The sequence below is a fragment of the Octopus bimaculoides genome, chromosome 14, assembly GCF_046866305.1.
Source record: "Octopus bimaculoides isolate indiv1 chromosome 14, ASM4686630v1, whole genome shotgun sequence".
Taxonomy (NCBI): domain Eukaryota; kingdom Metazoa; phylum Mollusca; class Cephalopoda; order Octopoda; family Octopodidae; genus Octopus; species Octopus bimaculoides.
In genome coordinates this window covers 2,657,452-2,684,725 of record NC_142941.1, presented here as the reverse complement: position 1 = coordinate 2,684,725, position 27,274 = coordinate 2,657,452, and the positions used below count along the sequence as shown (strand labels likewise).

Genomic DNA, 27,274 nt, shown 5'->3' with positions numbered 1-27,274 from the left:
GTCAATGTGTGGGTGACCTAATTCTAAACTAAATCTCCTATTTAGCAAATTTAAGGCTGCCATGTAAACTATATATATATATATTTAAAATACAATAGAAGCATTTTATATCATAAAGTTGCTATTTATTGCTTGATACAATTTATTTAATGTCAAACTTTATTTCACTGCGAGGAATATATATCAATGATTTCTTACAATATTGCATTTACCTTTGGTTTACCTAACAATAGAGTGTTGTAAATTGATTAATCAGAATAATTGATGTTATATTAGTTTTATCTGCACAACCCTACCCCAGATGTACACATTTCAAATACTTTGTTTGAAACACATACAAACTATTCAGTCATATGTGGGGAAGTATTGTTAACTAACTAATATATTTGTGTTGTTTTAAATGTTGTGTGAATGTTGAAGGGTGATATAATTTCTGTTGTGTCATCTTCTCAGTCTCACTTAACTGACAACAACATCTGGTGTTGAAGGTAACTGTCTCTCTGGAGGTTTCACATATCTGTCTTGGTAATGGTCTCTCTCAATGGTGCTTGATACATCAGGTGGGGCACCATAGATTCCTGAAACACATATACATCAAATAAACTTATTACAGAATTCACAGAGACAATAATTATTAAATGACTTTGATGATCTGTAAAACAACTATGATGAACGAATTAATCTCATCATATAATTAGACATGCACTTGAGTATACCTTTTAACAATTAACTACAAAATACAAATGGATTTATGTATTTGGGTTATAAATATAATTCGCCAAACTTTTTCATCAATTGATACAACAATTAGAAACAAGATTTGGGAAGTCCTCAAAATCCTAGTGTTTCTTTAAAATTCACTCCAAAAAATGTCACTGGGAAAAATGAGAGATGCACCAATTATTATAGATAGAGGAAATTGTTTTACCTGACATTGCTGGTATTTCTTCATACTGTCTACTTGACCGCTCACTCCAGCACTGTCCACTACTCTTACGACTGGTCAATGTGTCAGTGGGATAGTTAGAAGATGGTCTGTTATCTCCATAAGATGTTACCTCTATAGGTTGACTGTATTTCTGCTGTTAGAGAAACAAATCATTTCATGTCTCATTGCAATTTTAGTAAAATATAAAATTTTACAAAATCCAATCGTTATATCATAATAATATCAATCATGATTCATGTTACTGGCTTAAAATAAGTGTGAAGAAACAAACTTTATAATTTACAGACTAAGAATATAACTAACATTTAAAACCAATATTCAGTAAATAATTATAAGATTATCAACAGAGAATATTACCACACACCTTCATGCTTTTTGGTAAAGTTCTATTCATTGTTGATGTCTTCCAGTCATATAATTATTAATTACACATTATTTACTAACAAATTGTTAATTAAAGAAAAGCTTACCTTTGTAGACTTCTGAAGACTTCTGTTCATTGTCGATGTCTTCCAGTCTTCTGGATAGTAATGGCTCCTCGAATGACCATATCTGTCTGATGTCTCTCCTCGATTACCTGACATCACAGGTACACTGTTGTTACCTTGATAGATCAACTGTCTCATCTCATTGCGACATTGGTATGCCTGTTTCTCTTCTGCTGTTCTTTCAGAGGAGCTATTTCTCACATTGTTACATCTCACAATACACAGTGTTATAGAAACCACAATAGCTATAGATACTATCACAGCTGCTACTACAATGATAATCAACAATGTGGCATCTATGGTGTTATCACTTGGTAGGTGCACAGCTGTGAACATTGGTGACGTCTTGTTACTAACAGTCAGTGTCAAAGACACACTAGTTGTTGCTGACAGAACTGGAGTACCACTGTCTTTCACAACAAACTCAAGCTCATATGATCCGGCATCATTTTGGTAAACTGTGCGAGAGTAAGATAACACACCAGTGAACGAGTCCAGTTTAAATAACTGTCTCTCGTTACCTGAAACGATTTCATACCTGAGAAAAGCATTCATGTGACTGTCTATATCAGATGCTTTCAGAACTGTGATGTCGTTCTTACTTTGCGGATGATAGTGGACATTAAGAGTGAAATGGTCAACACTAGGAAATGTAAAATATGGAGCATTATCATTTCTATCCAATACTTCCACTTCAACATTCACTGTGTTGTTCAAAGATGGTGTTCCATTGTCTTTCACAAAAACCTCAAACTCATAGAAATCTCTGTGTTCTCTGTCTAAAGACTGGTTTGTTGAAATAAAGCCAGAGTTGATAATCTGGAATGGCAGACGATATTGCTGTTTATTTCTCAGAGAATAAGACAATTCACCTCCCTTACCAATATCTGGGTCTGTAGCATTGATAAAGCCAATAGGGAAATTAGCTTTGTCATTCTCATAGGTAAGGAACTTGAATGTGTCTTTCGTAAAGTGTGGTTCTACATCATTCACATCTAACACTTGGATTGACAGATCTTTATCAGTTTTCAGAGCAGGTAGTCCTTTATCTTCACACGACACAGTAAAGTGATAATGTTCCTGTGTCTCTCTGTCTACTGCTTTCTTTAGAACTATTTTATATTCCTTTGATCCCATTGACTGTAGTTTGAATGTGTCGTCTTTGATATGACAGTTCACCTCTCCATTGTGTCCAACATCATTGTCAGTGACCATCACATAAGCAATGAAACTACCAACTTTGATATCTTCCAGAATGGTAGCTGTGTTGTGATTCTGTGTAGAAATAAAGTTCACATCAATATTTGGGGGATTGTTGTGTTGGTTGATGACATTTACCATAACGGTTGCTATGGAACTGAGAGGAGGAATTCCATTATCTTTAGCTTCAATATATAATTTTAAAGAATTTTTGGTGTCAACCTCAAAAGATTTTATTAAGAATATTTTTCCAGAGTTTTCATCAATATTAAAATATTTCTTCATTTGCATATCAGTCTTCGGACTGAAATAGAAAGATATTTTACCATTCCTGCCAATGTCTAAATCACTGGCAGATAATGTGACTACCGGAATATTCTTTTTATGTTTATGCTCAATAGAGAAATTGTAAACGCTTTGAGAAAATTGTGGTCTGTTGTCATTTTCATCTTCAACAGATATTTTAACATTTAAAACAGATTGGTTTGGTGGAGTTCCTCCATCTTTAGCAATGACCTCAATATTGTAACTGTCTTTTGTTTCTCTGTCTAATTTCTTTTCTAAAATAATTTCTAATGATGATATTCCATCTGCACGTTTGACAACAAGTAATGAAAAGTGGCTTCTATCATCTTTTAATTCATATGTAATTAAGCTGTTCTGATATCCCAAATCTTTATCTATAGCATTTTCTATCGATCTCTTTGTACCTTTACCATCCGTTTCAGAAAACTGAATGTTGACTTCTTTAGTTGGAAATTCAGGTTGGTGGTCATTGATGTCTTCTATTACGACTTTAGTCTTTAAGATCTTCATAAATGTCTTGGATTTGTGAACAGCAACTTTTACGATTTCAAAACATTCTTTCTCATAACTACACACAGACTCAGCATCCAATGTTTGAACAGTGTACAGTTTACCTGTTTTCGTCACATTGAACAACTGTTCTCCCTTTTGTTGGAGTTGACTAAATGTAATTAAATCCTTATTCTTTAAGAAGGAGCTGTCTGATTTCTGTAAGTCAGTAGCAATGTCCCCTACGTAGGTATGAGGAATATTCTCTTCTTTAACATGATATGTGATATCTTCACTTAAATAACAGTGGAAGAAAGTCAGTAAAACACACAGACAGAACAGCATTTCTGGTCCTGATGTTAATATAGTAGACATTGTTATGATGGCTTTTAATTCCGAATCTGAAACAAACGTTAAATTATTAATGAAGTTTGGTAAACTATGTCTGATTGTTTTATTTTTCTAAAAACTATATAGTGAGCAAGATAACAGCTAAATAATATGAAGTTAAGCTCAAATATATATTAGTCGTCTTTGACGTGAGATATTAAAATAATTAACTAATATCAGATTTTAATGGAGGATGTAAGGCAAACATTTATTTTAACCTTTAGCATTCAAACCAGCCCTATCTGGCCTAAATATTCTACTTGTTTCAGGTTCAAACCAGCCAAATTTGGCCTCTCACACCTACTCTACAACGTCCTTGAAAACTGATAAGCAAACATATCATAAAAATCTCAAAGCTACAAAATAATGCATGATTAATTCGAAATAATGTGAATCAATAAGCGTAATCTGCATGCGAAAGGGTCAAATATCAAAACGAGTTATCTCCCTTGAGAATAAACTACAAATTACACAGAAATTACAGAAGCTTCAAGAAAAACAAAGCTATATTATCTGTTTCAGTAATTGGACTTCGGCCGTGATGAGACACCAGAAGAATCTACCATAAAACTAATTTTTGACTTAGCAGACCAGCAATAATTGTCAACCAGTGCGAGGAGGACAGACAAACACACACACACACAAGTTACCATGCAGTTTCCGCCTACCACATTCACTCACAAGTCATTGATGAACATGGGGCAAGAGAAGAAAACACTTGCCCAAGTTCCTGCACAGTGCAATGGAACCCAAGAGAAATGAGCTTCTTAAGCAGTCATGCCTGCACCTATATTATAATACTCTGTAAAGCTGGAATGAAAGTTGTCATCACAACTAAGAACTTGTCCATCTAGAATGATATATTTCATAACTGCTGTGAGATATCTTCCATTGAGTATTATTGTAAAACTAAGGATGAAATTCTCAAATATCATATTCCATATTAAACAGTCATGATAAAATATCTCTCTGTTTATTACCATTCACAAATTCAGATTCCTACTCTATACTGATCGACATTTGATATTTAGATTTTCTGTTCAATAACTCTACATAAAACACAATATGCTATTTTCAGGAGTAAAGCTCTAACTCAAATCAAGTTATAATACTGGTTTCAAATTTTGGCACAAGGCCAGCAACTTTGAGGGACAAGGAAAGGCAATTACATCGACTCCAGGGCTCAGCTGGTACTTATTTTATCAACCCTGAAAGGATGGAAGATAAAGTCGACCTTGGCGGAATTTGAACATAAGGAGGGTTTAAATGTCATTAAGCATTTTGCCCGGCATGCTAACGATTCTGGCAGCTTGCTGACTTAAATCAAGTTCAAATATTAACATCTAGGATGATTCCTTAAAGAAAAGGAATTCAGTAAAACAACATCATTAATTACTTGTTACACATATTTGTTATACAAGCAGCTTGCTGCTTTCTTTGAACTTTATTTATGACAATCATTTGTGCAAGTCTAATTTAAATATTAAATCAAATGTGAAAAAAACTTTTTCCGCAATAAGATTTCATTATGCTAAATGGAGTATTTAGTTGAGTGATTAGATTTTAACAAATAATAATTTTTTTTTTTATTTAAATATCATGCTTATTTTTATTACAACCAGCAAACACATGATATCATAACAGAATTGTATTTAATTGTTCCTTATAGTTCAAAATAAAATTAAACTATAGCAGACTTTGATCTAAGGTACTCCAGCCATGACCTTTCCATGTTTTAACCATAAAGAATTACACAAAGGAACTTGGTGTTACAAAAGAAAATACATGATAGATAAAGGATATGCATTCGAATAATAGTCAATAGCATTAAGTACATCAATATTCTTTATCCATTCACAACACTGCAAATAACTCACATTGAATGTTACTAAATAGATTTCAACCACGATACATCAGGAAATTAGTGAAATATCAGGAATAGCACTGACCTGTTATCTAAAATTCTTAACATGTTAGTGATTAAATAAAATAGGAATTATGTGCAATGTTAAAATATAACACATATATTATGAACAGCTCAAAACTGATACCAAATGCCTTGAAAAGAAAAATGTTATAAAATACTAAAGCTGAACATATTTTCTGTACCTTAAATATTTCTCACAAAATCCTTGAAAGCCATGATGGAAAGGAAGACATTAAATGAAAACTAACACAGATTTAATATGGCTACCATTAGAATATTACATTTTGATGCTACAACCTGGTGATATGTTAAATTATTATGTCACATAAGTGGATAAATAACAAGGAACAATAAACTTACCTTCATTGTGTAAAATCCTTTGTTATAAACTGTGACTTGGTCCCAATGTTCTGTTGTTAATGGTTGTCTGTGTCACTGCTGCTATGGTGTGACAATGGCTTCATGTTGATGGAATAGTGTTGGTGGTGAGTCAGTGGGGAACCAGCAGTTCCTCTCAGTCTTCCTTTGTGGATGTGTGATGTTTAGTGTGAGTGTGTGCATGGGTGTGAGTGAGAGACAGAGAAAGGAAGAGAGAGAGAGAGATGAGTGATGCTTACTCCAGCCTCACTCAAACTAGAAGTTATATTTCCCTCACAAAGAACAGAGGGGAAGAGGTGGAGAGAGAAGACGTACTATGAGCTCCACTAACAGTCAGCCATAATAAGTCTATATAACACCAACATGTCTGATGTGGAGAGAGACTGACATAGAAATCCTTAGAACAGAGAGGTTGTATTAACAAAATATGGCTGATGTTGGTAATGTGTGTGTAATGTAAATTATAAATACAATATTGATAATAATAGTTAGTGTGTGTCTGACCTAATTTCAAACTACCTTTCCAATTCACAATATAAATGGAATAGTTAAAGCTGTGAAATAAAGTATAATTTCTAAAATGTAATATAATCATTTTACAACTGAAATATGTGTTATACAATTATCTCATATTTATTGCTTAATATATTTTTAATTTTAAATTGTATTTCACAAAAAAAAAATATCAATTCATAATTTCTTAAAGTAATTACTTTATCTTTGGTTAACCTAACAATACAGAGTTATATATTTATTCCTCATATCTGAAGCTGTAAAATTATTGTCTGAAACACACACAGATATCCAATCACATGTAGGCAATTTTAATAATTAACTAATATATTTGTGTTGTTTTAAATATTGTGTGAATGTTGAAGGGTGATATTATTTCTGTTGTTAACTTCTCAGTCTCACTTAACTGACAACAACATCTGGTGTTGAAGGTAACTGTCTCTCTGGAGGTTTCACATATCTGTCTTGGTAATGGTCTCTCTCAATGGTGCTTGATACATCAGGTGGGGCACCACCATAGATTCCTGAAACACATATACATCAAAGAAACTTAATACAGAATTCACAGAGACAATAATTATTAACTGACTTTGGTGATCTGTAAAACAACTATGATGAACGAATGAATCTCATCATATAATTAGACATGCACTTGAGTATAACTTTTAACAATTAACTACAAAATACAAATACATTTATGTATTTAGGTTATAAATATAATTAGCCAAACTTTTTCATTAATTGATATAACAATTAGAAACAAGATTTGGGAAGTCTTCAAAAACCTAGTATTTCTTTAAAATTCACTCCAAGATATGTCACTGGGAAAAATGAGAGATGCACCAATTATTATAGATAAACGAAATTGTTTTACCTGACATTGCTGGTATTTCTTCATACTGTCTACTTGACCGCTCACTCCAGCACTGTCCACTACTCTTACGACTGGTCAATGTGTCAGTGGGATAGTTAGAAGATGGTCTGTTGTCTCCATAAGATGTTACCTCAATGGGTTGACTGTATTTCTGCTGTTAGAGAAACAAATTATTTCATGTCTCATTGCAATTTTAGTAAAATATAAAATTTTGCAAAATCCAATCGTTATATCATAATAATATCAATCATGATTCATGTTACTGGCTTAAAATAAGTGTGAAGAAACAAACTTTATACTTTACAGACTAAGAATATAACAAACATTTAAAACCAATATTCAGTAAATAATTATAAGATTATCAACAGAGAATATTACCACACACTTTCATGCTTTTTGGTAAAGTTCTATTCATTGTTGATGTCATCCAGTCATATAATTCTTAATTAAACATAAACTACTAACAAATAGTCGATCGAAGTAAAGCTTACCTTTGTAGACTTTTGAAGACTTCTGTTCATTGTAGACATCTTCCAGTCATCTGGATAGTAATGGCTCCTCGAATGACCATATCTGTCTGATGTCTCTCCTCGATTACCTGACATCACAGATACACTGTTGTTACCTTGATAGATCAACTGTCTCATCTCATTGCGACATTGGTATGCCTGTTTCTCTTCTGCTGTTCTTTCAGAGGAGCTATTTCTCACATTGTTACATCTCACAATACACAGTGTTATAGAAACCACAATAGCTATAGATACTATCACAGCTGCTACTACAATGATAATCAACAATGTGGCATCTATTGTGTTATCACTTGGTAGGTGCACAGCTGTGAACATTGGTGACGTCTTGTTACTAACAGTCAGTGTCAAAGACACACTAGTTGTTGCTGACAGAACTGGAGTACCACTGTCTTTCACAACAAACTCAAGCTCATATGATCCGGCATCATTTTGGTAAACTGTGCGAGAGTAAGATAACACACCAGTGAACGAGTCCAGTTTAAATAACTGTCTCTCGTTACCTGAAACGATTTCATACCTGAGAAAAGCATTCATGTGACTGTCTATATCAGATGCTTTCAGAACTGTGATGTCGTTCTTACTTTGCGGATGATAGTGGACATTAAGAGTGAAATGGTCAACACTGGGAAATGTAAAATATGGAGCATTATCATTTCTATCCAATACTTCCACTTCAACATTCACTGTGTTATTCAGAGACGGTGTTCCATTGTCTTTCACAAAAACCTCAAACTCATAGAAATCTCTGTGTTCTCTGTCTAAAGACTGGTTTGTTGAAATAAAGCCAGAGTTGATAATCTGGAATGGCAGATGATATTGCTGTTTATTTCTCAGAGAATAAGACAATTCACCTCCCTTACCAATATCTGGGTCTGTAGCATTGATAAAGCCAATAGGGAAATTAGCTTTGTCATTCTCATAGGTAAGGAACTTGAATGTGTCTTTCGTAAAGTGTGGTTCTACATCATTCACATCTAACACTTGGATTGACAGATCTTTATCAGTTTTCAGAGCAGGTAATCCTTTATCTTCACACGACACAGTAAAGTGATAATGTTCCTCTGTCTCTCTGTCTACTGCTTTCTTTAGAACTATTTTATATTCCTTTGATCCCATTGACTGTAGTTTGAATGTGTCATCTTTGATATGACAGTTCACCTGTCCATTGTGTCCAACATCATTGTCAGTGACCATCACATAAGCAATGAAACTACCAACTTTGATATCTTCCAGAATGGTAGCTGTGTTGTGATTCTGTGTAGAAATAAAATTCACATCAATGTTTGGGGGATTGTTGTGTTGGTTGATGACATTTACTATAACAGTAGCTATGGAACTTAGTGGGGGACTGCCTTCATCCCTTGCTTCAATGTATAATTTATATGATTCTTCTTTACCAATTTGTAATTGTTTAGCTAAATACAACACACCAGTGTTTTCTTTCAATACAAAATTATTCCTTATTTTATCAGGAGTTTTTCTACTAAAATAGAAAGATATTTTACCATTCCTACCAATATCTAAATCACTGGCAGACAATGTGACTACTGGAATATTCTTTTTATGCTTATGTTCAATAGAGACATTGTAGATACTTTGAGAAAATTCTGGTTTATTATCATTTTCATCTTCTACAGATATTTTCACATTTAAACCAGATTGTTTTGGTGGAATTCCTCCATCTTTAGCAATGACTTCAATATTGTAACTGTCCTCCTTTTCTCTGTCTAATTTACCCTCTAATATAATTTCTAATGATGATAAACCATCAGCTTCTTTGGAGACTGATAAGGAAAAATATCTATCATTTCTTAGTACATATGTAATCAAGCTGTTCTGGTATCCAATATCTTTGTCAATAGCACCCGGGATAGTTTTCTTCATACCTTTACCATCTCCTTCCCTGAAATGTAGAGTGATTTCTTTCTCAGGAAAATCAGGCTGATGATCATTGATGTCTTCTATTATGACTTTAATCTTTAAGATCTTCATAAATGTCTTGGATTTGTGAACAGCAACTTTAACAATTTCAAAACATTCTTTCTCATAACTACACACAGACTCAGCATCCAATGTCTGAACAGTGTACAGTTTACCTGTTTTCGTCACATTGAACAACTGTTCTCCCTTTTGTTGGAGTTGACTAAATGTAATTAAATCCTTATTTTTTAAGAAGGGGTTGTCTGATTCCTGTAAGTCAGTAGCAATGTCCCCTACATAAGTATAGGGATTCTTCTCTTCTTCAACATGGTAAGTGATATCTTCACTTAGAGAACAATCGAAGAAAGTCAGTAAAACGTAGAGAAATAGCAACATTCCTGATCTTGATATTAACGCAGTATCCAGGAAAAAGATGGTTTATAATATTAAACCTGAAACAAAAAAAAATATGTATCTTATATCAACAAGAAATGTATGGATTTGCAAACCAAGTCTTCGTTCATAAAAATATTTTCAATGAAGAACAGAAATGCTAGTATTCTTAAGATCATGTACAAGTGGACAGGAGTTATACAACCAATTCTCACCAAATTTAATTATGTATATTAAGATTCAATGATTCATAGAATTTCTGAAGACTTTTAGAGTAAAAGTGGCACTTATTTTCAGATAAGCATTCTGAAACAAACATCAATCTGTCTAATTTTTAAGTAAATTAACTAAAGATGAGAAAGGTGAATTGTGGGCAAGATGATATAAATATTTTGGCTGTCATTTTACAATGGAATCTTAGCATCAATATTTTTACAGGTCAAACTACAAATATTGAATGGAACTTTGAGTTATTTCCCTTAAATAGGACAAGCAATTTTAAGAAATTGAGCAATTTTCGATGAAAATATGCTTAGTTATGTAATTTACACGCGCACAGATGCGCGCGCGCATGCGCGTGATTAAGAAGTTTGCTTCCCAATCACATGGTTTGGGTTCAGTCCCACTGCATGACATCTTAGACAAGTGTCTTCTACTATAGCTTCAGTCTGACCAAATGCTTGCGAATGGACTTGGTAGATAGAAACTGAATGAAAGAAATCCATCATGTATATGTGTATGTGTCTCCCCTTCTCTTTATATTACGTGACAGTTGTAAAAGAGTGACACTGTTATACAAGCAGTGGTGTTCATTTCCAATCATCTATTAAAACATGTCTGGCCAAGAGGAAATATTACCTTATTTGGAAATAGGTGAGGTTTGGCAACAGGAAGGGCATTAGTCCCTAGAAAATCTGACTCAATAAACTCTTTCTGACCCATAGAAACATGGAAAAGTGAATGTTAATAAAAGCATGATGACAATGATCAAAGAATATACTAGAAAATGTTGGAAATACTTCGGGGTTTAAAAACAATCATTTACTAATCAACATTGGCCATATTTGTACCTTTAATTCCTTAAACACATTTCATAGGCAACAAGTATGAACTATTACATCGTGAATACTGTTCAGTGACTGAACAAAGGGAGCGAATCCAAAGCTATACTCATCAATAACTCACACAAAGCAATGAACATTTACATCACACACACACACACACACACACACACACACACACACACACACACACACACACACACACACACACACACAATATACTATCACAAAAATAACAATACTTTTTAACTGATATTCTTTTTCTTAATTAAATTTCTTATATGAACCTGAATTGCAATATATATATGTGTATATATATCCCAGACACCCGCTTCTATATATGTAGGATGGTCTAAAGCCATACAATGTCTGAGTGGTAGATGAAGTAAAATTGAAATAAAAAAAGACAGACAAGATAAAAAGTGTGAAAACACAAGACCACGGAAGATACTTTGAGCAGTATGCTAGTAACTAGGATTGAACACATTCACTTCATTCTCTGTTTTTCACAATCTATTCCATAACCAACTTATAAAGACATTAAATGAGAAGAAACACAGATCTAATATGGCCACCATTAGAATGTTACATTTTGATATTATAATATGGTTATATATGAAATCATTATTACACACAAGTGAATAAATAACAAGGAACAACAAACTTACCTTCATTGTGTAAAATCCTTTGTTGTATAAACTGTGACTTGGTCCCAATGTTCTGTTGTTAATGGTTGTCTGTGTCACTGCTGCTATGGTGTGACAATGGCTTCATGTTGATGGAATAGTGTTAGTGGTGAGTCAGTGGGGAACCAGCAGTTCCTCTCAGTCTTCCTTTGTGGATGTGTGTTGTTTAATGCTTGTGTGTGTGTGTGTGTGTGTAAGAGAGAGAGACAGAGAGAGAGAGAGAAGGGGGGGGGGGGGTATATGAGTGATGCTTACTCTAGCCTCACTCAGAAGTGATGCTTTCTCTAGCCTCACTCAGACAAGATGTGTTTCCCCTCCACAAAGAAAGGAAAGAGAGAACACACACTATCAGCTCCACTACCAGTCAGCCATAAGTCTATATAACACAAACATGTCTGATATAGAGAGAGAGACTGACATAGAAATGCTTAGAACATAGAGGTTATATTAACAAAATATGGCTGACATTAAAGTGTGTCTGTGAATTAGAAAGTAAATATAATATTGACAATAATAGTTAGTGTCTGTCTGACCTAATTCTAAATTAATTCTCCTATTTAGAATATAAAATGGAGAAGTTAAAACTGTGAAATAAAGTATAATTTCTAAAATGTAATATAATCATTTTACAACTGAAATATATGTAATACAATTATCTCATATTTATTGCTTAAAATATTTTTAATCTTAAATTGTATTTCACAAGTAAGAATGTCAATCTATAATTTATTACAGTAATTCCTTTATCTTTGGTTTACCTAACAATACAGAGTTATAAATTTATTCCTCTTACCTAAGCAGTAAAATTATTGTCTCAAACACATACAAAGATATTCAGTCATATGTGGGGAAATATTATTATCGAACTAATATATTTGTGTTGTTTTAAATGTTGTAGGGTGATATTATTTCTGGTGTGTCATCTTCTCAGTCTCACTTAAATGGCAACAACATCTGGTGTTGAAGGTAACTGTCTCTCTGGAGGTTTCACATATCTGTCTTGGTAATGGTCTCTCTCAATGGTGCTTGATACATCAGGTGGGGCACCACCATAGATTCCTGAAACACATATACATCAAATAAACTTATTACAGAATTCACAGAGACAATAATTATTAACTGACTTTGGTGATCTGTAAAACAACTATGATGAACGAATTAATCTCATCATATAATTAGACATGCACTTGAGTATACCTTTTAACAATTAACTACAAAATACAAATGGATTTATGTATTTGGGTAATAAATTTAATTCGAAACTTTTTCATTAATTGATACAACAATTAGAAACAAGATTTGGGAAGTCTTCAAAAACCTAGTGTCTCTTTAAAATTCACTCCAAGATATGTCACTGGGAAAAATGAGAGATGCACCAATTATTATTGATAAAGAAAATTGTTTTACCTGACATTGCTGGTATTTCTTCATACTGTCTACTTGACCGCTCACTCCAGCACTGTCCACTACTCTTACGACTCGTCAATGTGTCAGTGGGATAGTTTGAAGATGGTCTGTTGTCTCCATAAGATGTCACCTCAATGGGTTGACTATATTTCTGCTGTTACAAAAACAAATTATTTTATGTCTTATTGCACTTTTAATATAACATATTATCTTTAAAATTTTACAAAATCTATGCATTATAAAATATTGATATCAATCATCATTCATGTTATTGGCGTAAAATCAATATGAAGGAAGAAAGTTAAACATTTACAGACTAAGAATATAACTAACATTTAAAACCTATATTCAGTAAATAATTATAAGATTATCAACAGAGAATATTACCACACACTTTCATGCATTTTGGTAAAGTTCTATTCATTGTTGATGTCTTCCAGTCATATAATTCTTAATTAAACATAAACTACTAACAAACAATCAATCGAAGTAAAGCTTACCTTTGTAGACTTTTGAAGTGATCTGTTCATTGTAGACATCTTCCAGTCATCTGGATAGTAATGGCTCCTCGAATGACCATATCTGTCTGATGTCTCTCCTCGATTACCTGACATCACAGATACACTGTTGTTACCTTGATAGATCAACTGTCTCATCTCATTGCGACATTGGTATGCCTGTTTCTCTTCTGCTGTTCTTTCAGAGGAGCTATTTCTCACATTGTTACATCTCACAATACACAGTGTTATAGAAACCACAATAGCTATAGATACTATCACAGCTGCTACTACAATGATAATCAACAATGTGGCATCTATTGTGTTATCACTTGGTAGGTGCACAGCTGTGAACATTGGTGACGTCTTGTTACTAACAGTCAGTGTCAAAGACACACTAGTTGTTGCTGACAGAACTGGGGTACCACTGTCTTTCACAACAAACTCAAGCTCATATGATCCGGCATCGTTTTGGTAAACTGTGCGAGAGTAAGATAACACACCAGTGAACGAGTCCAGTTTAAATAACTGTCTCTCGTTACCTGAAACGATTTCATACCTGAGAAAAGCATTCATGTGACTGTCTATATCAGATGCTTTCAGAACTGTGATGTCGTTCTTACTTTGCGGATGATAGTGGACATTAAGAGTGAAATGGTCAACACTAGGAAATGTAAAATATGGAGCATTATCATTTCTATCCAATACTTCCACTTCAACATTCACTGTGTTATTCAGAGATGGTGTTCCATTGTCTTTCACAAAAACCTCAAACTCATAGAAATCTCTGTGTTCTCTGTCTAAAGACTGGTTTGTTGAAATAAAGCCAGAGTTGATAATCTGGAATGGCAGACGATATTGCTGTTTATTTCTCAGAGAATAAGACAATTCACCTCCCTTACCAATATCTGGGTCTGTAGCATTGATAAAGCCAATAGGGAAATTAGCTTTGTCATTCTCGTAGGTAAGGAACTTGAATGTGTCTTTCGTAAAGTGTGGTTCTACATCATTCACATCTAACACTTGGATTGACAGATCTTTATCAGTTTTCAGAGCAGGTAATCCTTTATCTTCACACGACACAGTAAAGTGATAATGTTCCTCTGTCTCTCTGTCTACTGCTTTCTTTAGAACTATTTTATATTCCTTTGATCCCATTGACTGTAGTTTGAATGTGTCGTCTTTGATATGACAGTTCACCTCTCCATTGTGTCCAACATCATTGTCAGTGACCATCACATAAGCAATGAAACTACCAACTTTGATATCTTCCAGAATGGTGGCTGTGTTGTGATTCTGTGTAGAAATAAAGTTCACATCAATATTTGGAGGATTGTTGTGTTCATTGATAACATTTATCTGAACGATTGCCAGAGAACTGAGAGGGGAAATACCATTATCCCTGGCTTCCACATATAATTTGAAATCCTCTTCTTTTCCAAATTCTATTGATTTAGCTAAATATAACATTCCTGTATTTTCATTCAAGTGAAAATATTTTCTCATCTTCACATCAGTTTTCTGACTGAAATAGAAAGATATTTTACCATTCCTGCCAATATCTAAATCATTGGCAGACAATGTGACTACTGGAATATTCTTTTTGTGTTTATGTTCAATAGAGACATTGTAGATACTTTGGGAAAATTTTGGTTTATTATCATTTTCATCTTCTACAGATATTTTAACCTTTAGCACAGATTGTTTTGGTGGAGTTCCCCCATCTTTAGCAATGACCTCAATATTGTAACTGTCTTTCTTTTCTCTGTCTAATTTATCTTCTAAAATAATTTCTAAAGTTGATATTTCATCAGCTATTTTTGATTGGGATAAGGAAAAATGTCCATCACCATGTAATACATATTTGATTAAGCTGTTTTGATAACCTTTATCTTTGTCAATGGCATTAGGAATGGTTTTCTTCATACCATCTCGGTCTCCTTCACCAAAGATTAGTGTGATTTCTTTCTCAGGAAACTCAGGTTGGTGGTCATTGATGTCTTCTATTATGACTTTAATCTTTAAGATCTTCAAAAATGTCTTGGATTTGTGAACAGCAACTTTAACGATTTCAAAACATTCTTTTTCATAACTACACACAGACTCAGCATCCAATGTCTGAACAGTGTACAGTTTACCTGTTTTCGTCACATTGAACAACTGTTCTCCCTTCTGCTGGAGTTGACTAAATGTAATTAAATCCTTATTCTTTAAGAAAGAGCTATCTGATTCCTGTAAGTCAATAGCTATGTCCCCTACATAGGTGTAGGGAATATTCTCTTCTTTAACATGGTATGTGATATCTTCACTTGAATAACAGTGGGAGAAAGTTAGTAAAATGCAGAGACACAACATCTCTGGTCGTGATGTCCAGGAATATGGTAGCTTTACATTATTAATCTGTAAAATAAATAAATAGCTTGTAATGGAGAGAAATAAAAAAAATATTGTGAAAGACTGTTTTAGTAATGAATAAATAATCTCCTTCTTATAATAAAACATACCAAAAGTAGGACTGAAGTAAAGTATCCCCAGGGGAACTTACTGCTCACTAGATATACATTGTCTTTTATATATTTTATGGCCAGTTGAAGATCTTTACTTATCTGGAATTGTCTTTGCAATAATAATAAGAAGGTAATAATTTTGACAATTAATTCATATGATTTAACAGGTTCTTCTCATAAGTCAGATAACTTGTGACTACTTAAACAGCCCAGTTTCTTATTCTAATAATTAATTGTACTTAATTTTATAGAACATTGTTCCAAGTTATATTCATTATAAAACTGCTCCAATTTGCCAAACTTCATAGAGATAAGAACCACCACATTCCCATACTTTCAAAATAATTAACTGATTAAAAAAAAAAATTATACAAGTTGCTGACACTTGAACATAGACATTACAGACTTCACGAAAAATTATAATTACATTTTGTTTATAGCCTAATGGGAAAATAATGTTATACAGAATAAATTGAGTTCGCTCCCTTGAACAGGGTTAGCCAAGCAAACGAAATTATTTTGCATTAGAGTTTCTTTTATTTCTTTGGTCCCCCTATGAACATATAAATATATGTAAAAAAAAATCAACAGTAATGTTGTGCTGCAAATAACTCAACGTAATTCACAAGAACACGGTACAATACATAAGTGGAGAAGAGTGCATGTGTGCAATAAATTCAATGTTTTTTTTGGAAGTTATATTGTACACTAATTACTGATAAAACTATATTTATTGATGTGACATATTCCTGTCTTAACCTTTACCCATTCCATGTCCTGACGCCACACGACAGTGATGCCTCTGTCCGACAATGGTTTCGTGGCTATAACATTATGTGTTGTATACTAGTATTTTTTAAACAATGTCACATCAACAAATATAGTTTTATAAGTAATTAGTGTATAATATAACTTCACAGAAAATTACAAGTGACTATTTTTTAAAATTTTGTAAAACAACCTTACACTAAATTAATAGAGGACATGCTTGAGATGACATTTTTAAAATATTCGACTGTGATGAATATCATACCAATAATTTTAAAGTTTCACACAGCAGGTATGGTTCACTAGCTCAGAAATAATCCTAAGTAGATGAATTTGAAATTTATAAATGTAAGGACTAATAATCTTTACTATTGTGGGCCCAAGGCCTGAAATTTTGGGATAGGAGGCTAGTCAATTACATCAACCCCAGTGTTCAAGTGGCACTTATTTAACTGACCCCAAAAGGATGAAAGGTAATGTTGGCCTTGGTGGAATTTGAACTCAGAGTGTAAAGGCAGCCAAAATGCTGTGCTAATGATTCAGCCAGTTCACTGCCTTAAATGAAAGAAGTAATAAAGAAACAAGACAAAATATACAGAAATTAACTAATTAATGCATTTAGACTCACAAACACATACACTTAAACATCATAAAACACATAAAATATACACAATATCCATGTCAATGTTTATCAATACTTTTCTTTCTTGTTACTATTATTATACAGCCAAATGTTAGTTTTATAATATATTTTATTATATTATTACTATAATTTCATACATATGTAAATATTCTGCCACCAAGATATTTCAAAGTAATTCCTATAAAATGTCTGTATCAATTTATCACTACACAATGATTTAGAAACGAGTTAAGAATAAGAAAACAAGTACATGAACACCTGGGAACATTAAAAATATAGTATATTGAAATAATGGACATTATATTCCTAAACAGTTTTTGTTTTCCTAGAGCTCTTAACAAAATATTCAACAGCCATGTCTGAAAAGAAGACATTAAATATGAACTAACACAAATCTAATATGGCCACCATCAGAATATTACATTTCTGATGTTGCAACATCGCTATATATGAAACAAATTCAACATGACTGGATAGATAATATAGAATAATAGATTTACCTTCATTGTGTAAAATCCTTTGTTGTATAAACTGTGACTTGGTCCCAATGTTCTGTTGTTAATGGTTGTCTGTGTCACTGCTGCTATGGTGTGACAATGGCTTCATGTTGATGGAATAGTGTTGGTGGTGAGTCAGTGGGGAACCAGCAGTTCCTCTCAGTCTTCCTTTGTGGATGTGTGATGTTTAGTGTGAGTGTGTGCATGGGTGTGAGTGAGAGACGGAGAAAGGAAGAGAGGTGAGTGATGCTTACTCCAGCTTCACTCAGACTGGAAAAGTGAGGGACAACACACTATCAGCTCCACCAACAGTCAGCCATGATAAGTCTATATAACACAAACATGTCTGATGTAGAACAGAGAGGTTATATTAACAAAAATATGGCTGATGTTGTTAATGTGTGTGTAATTTAAAATGTAAATACAATATTGACAATAACAGTTAGTGTGTTTCTGACCTAATTCTAAACTAAATCTCCTATTTAGCAAATTTAAGACTGCCATGTAAACTATATATATATTTAAAATACAATAGAAGCGTTTAACATCTTAAAGTTGTTGATATTTATTGCTTGATACAATTTTTTTAATGTCAAACTTTATTTCACTGCAAGGAATATATATCAATGATTTCTTACAATATTGCTTCGGTTTACCTAACAATAGAGTGTTGTAAATTGATTAATCAGAACAATTTATGTTATATCAGTTTTATCTGCAGAAACCTACCCCAGGTGTACACATTTTTCAAATACTTTGTCTGGAACACATACAAACTGTACAGTCATATGTTGGCAATATTGTTAACTAACTAATATATTTGTGTTGTTTTAAATGTTGTGTGAATGTTGAAGGGTGATATTATTTCTGTTGTGTCATCTTCTCAGTCTCACTTAACTGACAACAACATCTGGTGTTGAAGGTAACTGTCTCTCTGGAGGTTTCACATATCTGTCTTGGTAATGGTCTCTCTCAATGGTGCTTGATACATCGGGTGGGGCACCATAGACTCCTGAAACATATATACCAATGGGTATTCACTGACTGGCTTTAGTCAACATTTCCTTCTTTTATATTAAGTGCTCTATAAAATAACTATTATAAAGAAATTAATACCTCCCTATACGATTAGACCTAGACAAACTTAAGAGTATTCAGTGAAAATTAACTAATAAATAAAAATAGATTTACACTTTTAATTTATAAATTTCACTCATCAGTGTTAAATGAATTAATAAAACAATTAGAAACAAGGTTTTGGTAGTGCTTCAAATCCTGGTGTTTGTTTAGAGTTCACTCCAAGGCATATCATTGGGGAAAATGATAAACACACCAAATAACAAAAGTAAATGTGAATGTTTTACCTGACGTTGCTGGTATTTCTTCATACTGTCTACTTGACCGCTCACTCCAGCACTGTCCACTGCTCTTACAACTGGTTAATGTGTCAGTGGGATAGTTAGAAGATGGTCTGTTGTCTCCATAAGATGTCACCTCAATGGGTTGACTGTATTTCTGCTGCAACATAACAAGAAACAACTATGACTAAATTTGTTCAAGAAAACCATTTGGAAATTCTGGATGCTTATTGTTTTGGGGAGTAAAAGTTAGGGACAGTAGTTAGTGTGAGATATGGGAGAGGAGACCATAGTAAAAGTTTTGAGACTGGAATGAGTTTTCAGCAAGCTATTCAGAGAAAGAGTCCATAGCAGTGGTGAGAGAAGAAGAAATGAGAAGAAACATCTCAGACACAGAGGTTTGTGCATTGCTTAGTGAGTTTTCACTGATCACTAAAAGAAAAATTGTCACACTAACATGCAGACGGTAGCTAAGAAATTTTAGATAATTATAACTACACATCTATTGAAGAGAAGAAATAATTACCATAGTCATAAATTATTGTCAAGAAAGAAGGATACCTCATGAAATATTAACTATTTAACATTAATTAAAAACCAAGGATGTTTGTGTGTGAAGTAGCAGTGATCACATTTGAACTTTATAGAAGGTCAAGGCAGGTTAGGCAATGTTATTGGTGGCAGGTGGGATCATTAGATTAGAGGACTTTGATCAAAACTTCACACAAACACAACTCAAGAAGCCTCTATTCAACCTAAAACACTCACAAAATATTCTTAGATCCATTATACTTAGAAAAAGGACAGGAGAGCCACAATCTATAAATTCATGTTTCCAGTTATGTTGCATCTCCATATATTGATGGACCATATAACTTTGACTCTTGCTTTTCTATCTTCCCTTTCAGAGGCCTCAACTCTCAGAGGTAGTCCCACCCTGGGCTACTCAACTTACTCATCTCTTCTCCTCTAGTAAATCATATTGTCAGCCTTTCTGCTCCCTACAATAACCATTTAATCTTTCTGCCTCAGAGCATCTTCCCCACTGAAATTCACTCTATTCCCATACTTCTCCAGCTGTTTTATGTTTTATACTAGTAATTATTCAAGAGAATATGCTACATTAACCTCAATTGTAATGGAGGTTTTGTGATGGTCATGGACACAGTCCCTACATCTGGACCAAACCCTTATGTAACAGAAAAAAAACTTGTATATTTATGTGACAGTGTAATGACTTATTTAAATATTGAATGTCATTACAGTCAAATAATAAAATATCACAGACAAATGGTGTAGATGAATAACATAACATACCAGAAATAACAATTTCTACACTAAACTCACATCACAACATAATTCTAAAAGAGTATAAGATAAAATAAACTAAATTTTGAATCAGAAGCAGCTCTAATACTATAAACATAATTGATTTCACAAACTTAATATATGTGTTTTGTTTGAACAGTTACAAGTCACAGGATTTCATCCATGGAAAATTTCTTTAAGACATATGTTGAAAAACACTGAATACTTCAAAACCAAACAAAACAGATGAAATACACAATTGATAATGTTATACAAACAATGTTTGATAATAATTATGGAAATAATATTTAAAAGTATATTTATGAAAATGTAAAGATTACACAAAAAGTATATATGAAGTTGTTACTCAGAGGAGATTTAAGAGAATACCAAACTAGAAGATTGATATATATTTTCATGCTTTTGGTAAACTTCAGTTCACTGTCGATGTCTTCAATTCATATAATTCTTAATTAAACATTAACAACTAACAATCAGTAAATCCAAGTAAAGCTTACCTTTGTAGACTTCTGAAGTGTCCTGCTCATTGTCGATGTCTTCCAGTCTTCAGGATAATAATGGCTCCTCGAATGACCATATCTGTCTGATGTCTCTCCTCGATTACCTGACATCACAGGTACACTGTTGTTACCTTGATAGATCAACTGTCTCATCTCGTTGCGACATTGGTACGCCTGTTTCTCTTCTGCTGTTCTTTCAGAGGAGCTATTTCTCACATTGTTACATCTCACAATACACAGTGTTATAGAAACCACAATAGCTATAGATACTATCACAGCTGCTACTACAATGATAATCAACAATGTGGCATCTATGGTGTTATCACTTGGTAGGTGCACAGCTGTGAACATTGGTGACGTCTTGTTACTAACAGTCAGTGTCAAAGACACACTAGTTGTTGCTGACAGAACTGGGGTACCACTGTCTTTCACAACAAACTCAAGCTCATATGATCCGGCATCGTTTTGGTAAACTGTGCGAGAGTAAGATAACACACCAGTGAACGAGTCCAGTTTAAATAACTGTCTCTCGTTACCTGAAACGATTTCATACCTGAGAAATGCATTCATGTGACTGTCTATATCAGATGCTTTCAGAACTGTGATGTCGTTCTTACTTTGCGGATGATAGTGGACATTAAGAGTGAAATGGTCAACACTAGGAAATGTAAAATATGGAGCATTATCATTTCTATCCAATACTTCCACTTCAACATTCACTGTGTTATTCAGAGATGGTGTTCCATTGTCTTTCACAAAAACCTCAAACTCATAGAAATCTCTGTGTTCTCTGTCTAAAGACTGGTTTGTTGAAATAAAGCCAGAGTTGATAATCTGGAATGGCAGACGATATTGCTGTTTATTTCTCAGAGAATAAGACAATTCACCTCCCTTACCAATATCTGGGTCTGTAGCATTGATAAAGCCAATAGGGAAATTAGCTTTGTCATTCTCGTAGGTAAGGAACTTGAATGTGTCTTTCGTAAAGTGTGGTTCTACATCATTCACATCTAACACTTGGATTGACAGATCTTTATCAGTTTTCAGAGCAGGTAATCCTTTATCTTCACACGACACAGTAAAGTGATAATGTTCCTCTGTCTCTCTGTCTACTGCTTTCTTTAGAACTATTTTATATTCCTTTGATCCCATTGACTGTAGTTTGAATGTGTCGTCTTTGATATGACAGTTCACCTCTCCATTGTGTCCAACATCATTGTCAGTGACCATCACATAAGCAATGAAACTACCAACTTTGATATCTTCCAGAATGGTGGCTGTGTTGTGATTCTGTGTAGAAATAAAGTTCACATCAATATTTGGAGGATTGTTGTGTTCATTGATAACATTTATCTGAACGATTGCCAGGGAACTGAGAGGGGAAATGCCATTATCCCTGGCTTCCACATATAATTTGAAATCCTCTTCTTTTCCAAATTCTATTGATTTAGCTAAATATAACATTCCTGTATTTTCATTCAAGTGAAAATATTTTCTCATCTTCACATCAGTTTTTTGACTAAAATAGAAAGATATTTTACCATTCCTGCCAATGTCTAAGTCACTGGCAGATAATGTGACTACTGGAATATTCTTTTTATGTTCATTTTCAATAGAGACATTGTAGATACTTTGAGAAAATTCTGGTTTATTATCATTTTCATCTTCTACAGATATTTTCACATTTAAAATAGATTGTTTTGGTGGAGTTCCTCCATCTTTAGCAATGACCTCAATATTGTAACTGTCTTTCTGTTCTCTGTCTAATTTATCTTCTAAAATAATTTCTAAGGTTGATATTTCATCAGCTATTTTTGATTGGGATAAGGAAAAATGTCCATCACCATGTAATACATATTTGATTAAACTGTTCTGATATCCAACATCCTTATCAACTGCGTTAGGTATAGCCTTCTTCATACCTTTACCATCACTTTCCCGAAGATGTAGAGTGATATCTTTCTCAGGAAACTCAGGTTGGTGATCATTGATGTCTTCTATTATGACTTTAATCTTTAAGATCTTCATAAATGTCTTGGATTTGTGAACAGCAACTTTAACGATTTCAAAACATTCTTTCTCATAACTACACACAAACTCAGCATCCAATGTCTGAACAGTGTACAGTTTACCTGTTTTCGTCACATTGAACAACTGTTCTCCCTTCTGCTGGAGTTGACTAAATGTAATTAAATCCTTATTCTTTAAGAAAGAGCTATCTGATTCCTGTAAGTCAATAGCTATGTCCCCTACATAGGTGTAGGGAATATTCTCTTCTTTAACATGGTATGTGATATCTTCACTTGAATAACAGTGGGAGAAAGTTAGTAAAATGCAGAGACACAACATCTCTGGTCGTGATGTCCAGGAATATGGTAGCTTTACATTATTAATCTGTAAAATAAATAAATAGCTTGTAATGGAGAGAAATAAAAAAATATTGTGAAAGACTGTTTTAGTAATGAATAAATAATCTCCTTCTTATAATAAAACATACCAAAAGTAGGACTGAAGTAAAGTATCCCCAGGGGAACTTACTGCTCACTAGATATACATTGTCTTTTATATATTTTATGGCCAGTTGAAGATCTTTACTTATCTGGAATTGTCTTTGCAATAATGAGAAGGTAATAATTTTGACAATTAATTCATATGATTTAACAGGTTCTTCTCATAAGTCAGATAACTTGTGACTACTTAAACAGCCCAGTTTCTTATTCTAATAATTAATTGTACTTAATCTTATAGAACATTGTTCCAAGTTATATTCATTATAAAACTGCTCCAATTTGCCAAACTTCATAAAGATAAGAACCACCACATTCCCATACTTTCAAAATAATTAACTGATTAAAAAAAAAAATTATACAAGTTGCTGACACTTGAACATAGACATTACAGACTTCACGAAAAATTATAATTACATTTTGTTTATAGCCTAATGGGAAAATAATGTTATACAGAATAAATTGAGTTCGCTCCCTTGAACAGGGTTAGCCAAGCAAACGAAATTATTTTGCATTAGAGTTTCTCTTATTTCTTTGGTCCCCGTATGAACATATAAATATATGTAAAAAAAGAATTAACAGTAATGTTGTGCTGCAAATAACTCAACGTAATTCACAAGAACACGGTACAATATATAAGTGGGGAAGAGTGTATTTGTGCATGTGTGCAATAAATTCAATGTTATTCTGTTATTATATTTGTACACTAATTACTGATAAAACTATATTTGTTGATGTTTAAAAAATATTAGTTTACTACATATAATGTAATAGTCAGACACAGGCATCAATGTCATGTAGCATCAGGACATGGAAAGGGTAAAGATTAAGACAAGATTATGTGATTACAACAATTCTGCTGAAACAGAAAAGATTAAAAATATAAATTCAAACCACATACAATTTTGTCTGAAGGTTATAATGGCACCAAAGATGGACATCTGGTCATCATTCACATAACCCTATGATAATATTAAGAAGTAGATATTCCAGAAAAGAGAAGATATAAATTATAAACTAGAAACTATTTAAATGACAAATTTAGAAAAGTCATTTAGTGAAATGAAGTTATGGATACCATACTAATATTTACTTTTGAACCATAAAATTAAATCATAATCAATCAATATGGCCTTTTTATATTACAATATCTATAATTCAGTTCCAGTTATATGGCAATAACATAGTAATGGCAAGGATAATATCATCATCATCATTGTTTAATGTCCATCTTCCATACTAGCATGGGTGGGACGGTACCACAAGAGCCTGCACCAGACTTCTGTGACTGTTTAGGCAGGATTTTTACAGCTGGAGGCCCTTCCTAACACCAACCACTTGTAATTTTTTTGGAAGTTATATTGTACACTAATTACTGATAAAACTATATTTATTGATGTGACATATTCCTGTCTTAATCTTTACCCATTCCATGTCCTGACGCCACACGACAGTGATGCCTCTGTCCGACAATGGTTTCGTGGCTATAACATTATGTGTTGTATACTAGTATTTTTTAAACAATGTCACATCAACAAATATAGTTTTATAAGTAATTAGTGTATAATATAACTTCACAGAAAATTACAAGTGACTATTTAAAAAAATTTTGTAAAACAACCATACGCTAAATTAATAGAGGACATGCTTGAGATGACATTTTTAAAATATTCGACTGTGATGAATACCATACCAATAATTTTAAAGTTTCACACAGCAGGTATGGTTCATTAGCTCAGAAATAATCCTAAGTAGATGAATTTGAAATTTATAAATGTAAGGACTAATAATCTTTACTATTGTGGGTCCAAGGCCTGAAATTTTGGGATAGGGGGGCTAGTCAATTACATCAACCCCAGTGTTCAAGTGGCACTTATTTAACTGACCCCAAAAGGATGAAAGGTAATGTTGGCCTTGGTGGAATTTGAACTCAGAGTGTAAAGGCAGCCAAAATGCTGTGCTAATGATTCAGCCAGTTCACTGCCGTAAATGAAAGAAGTAATAAAGAAACAAGACAAAATATACAGAAATTAACTAATTAATGCATTTAGACTCACAAACACATACACTTAAACATCATAAAACACATAAAATATACACAATATCCATATCAATGTTTATCAATACTTTTCTTTCTTGTTACTATTATTATACAGCCAAATGTTAGTTTTATAATATATTTTATTATATTATTACTATAATTTCATACATATGTAAATATTCTGCCACCAAGATATTTCAAAGTAATTCCTATAAAATGTCTGTATCAATTTATCACTACACAATGATTTAGAAACGAGTTAAGAATAAGAAAACAAGTACATGAACACCTGGGAACATTAAAAATATAGTATATTGAAATAATGGACATTATATTCCTAAACAGTTTTTGTTTTCCTAGAGCTGTTAACAAAATATTCAACAGCCATGTCTGAAAAGAAGACATTAAATATGGACTAACACAAATCTAATATGGCCACCAGTAAAATATTACATTTCTGATGTTGCCACATCGCTATATATGAAACAAATTCAACATGACTGGTTAAATAATATAGAATAATAGATTTACCTTCATTGTGTAAAATCCTTTGTTGTATAAACTGTGATTTGGTCCCAATGTTCTGTTGTTAATGGTTGTCTGTGTCACTGCTGCTATGGTGTGACAATGGCTTCATGTTGATGGAATAGTGTTGGTGGTGAGTCAGTGGGGAACCAGCAGTTCCTCTCAGTCTTCCTTTGTGGAAGGGTGATGTTTAGTGTGAGTGTGTGCATGGGTTGAGTGAGAGACAGAGAAAGGAAGAGAGATGGGTGATGCTTACTCCAGCTTCACTCAGACTGGAAAAGTGAGGGACAACACACTATCAGCTCCACCAACAGTCAGCCATGATAAGTCTATATAACACCAACATGTCTGACGCTTTCAGAACTGTGATGTCGTTCTTACTTTGCGGATGATAGTGGACATTAAGAGTGAAATGGTCAACACTAGGAAATGTAAAATATGGAGCATTATCATTTCTATCCAATACTTCCACTTCAACATTAATGTGTGTGTAATTTAAAATGTAAATACAATATTGACAATAACAGTGTGTGTCTGACCTAATTCTAAACTAAATCTCCTATTTAGCAAATTTAAGGCTGCCATGTAAAC

General features: G+C 33.2%; 2 protein-coding genes across 2 annotated transcripts; both read right to left on the bottom strand.

Moving 5' to 3' along the window:
• Positions 1-103: 103 nt before the first annotated feature.
• LOC106878682 (protocadherin Fat 4) lies at positions 104-19,435 on the bottom strand. The gene is made up of 11 exons (XM_089363300.1): positions 18,427-19,435; positions 14,012-16,408; positions 13,512-13,665; positions 13,044-13,163; positions 12,638-12,688; positions 8,006-10,404; positions 7,515-7,668; positions 7,048-7,164; positions 1,420-3,833; positions 929-1,082; positions 104-578 (listed from the first exon to the last, which is right to left on the bottom strand). Exons 1-11 carry the CDS (start codon positions 18,430-18,432, stop codon positions 460-462), a joined length of 8,085 nt encoding a protein of 2,694 aa, XP_089219426.1. The 5' UTR covers positions 18,433-19,435; the 3' UTR covers positions 104-459.
• LOC128249405 (protocadherin beta-15-like) lies at positions 18,981-27,059 on the bottom strand. Its single transcript, XM_089362166.1, has 4 exons — positions 26,690-27,059; positions 21,608-24,004; positions 19,788-19,941; positions 18,981-19,435 (listed from the first exon to the last, which is right to left on the bottom strand). The coding sequence occupies exons 1-4, from the start codon at positions 26,693-26,695 to the stop codon at positions 19,317-19,319; spliced, it is 2,676 nt and encodes an 891-aa protein (XP_089218292.1). The 5' UTR covers positions 26,696-27,059; the 3' UTR covers positions 18,981-19,316.
• Positions 27,060-27,274: the final 215 nt, after the last annotated feature.

Coding starts and splice junctions, on each gene's coding strand:
- LOC106878682 (XM_089363300.1), bottom strand. Junction 13,666..14,011: donor CACTTCAAAAGTCTACAAAG/GTAAGCTTTACT, acceptor TTTTTGTAACAG/CAGAAATATAGTCAACCCAT. Junction 12,689..13,043: donor ACCAGATGTTGTTGCCATTT/AAGTGAGACTGA, acceptor TTTATTTCACAG/TTTTAACTTCTCCATTTTAT.
- LOC128249405 (XM_089362166.1), bottom strand. Junction 19,942..21,607: donor CACTTCAGAAGTCTACAAAG/GTAAGCTTTACT, acceptor GTTATGTTGCAG/CAGAAATACAGTCAACCCAT. Junction 19,436..19,787: donor AGAAATACCAGCAACGTCAG/GTAAAACATTCA, acceptor TATATGTTTCAG/GAGTCTATGGTGCCCCACCC.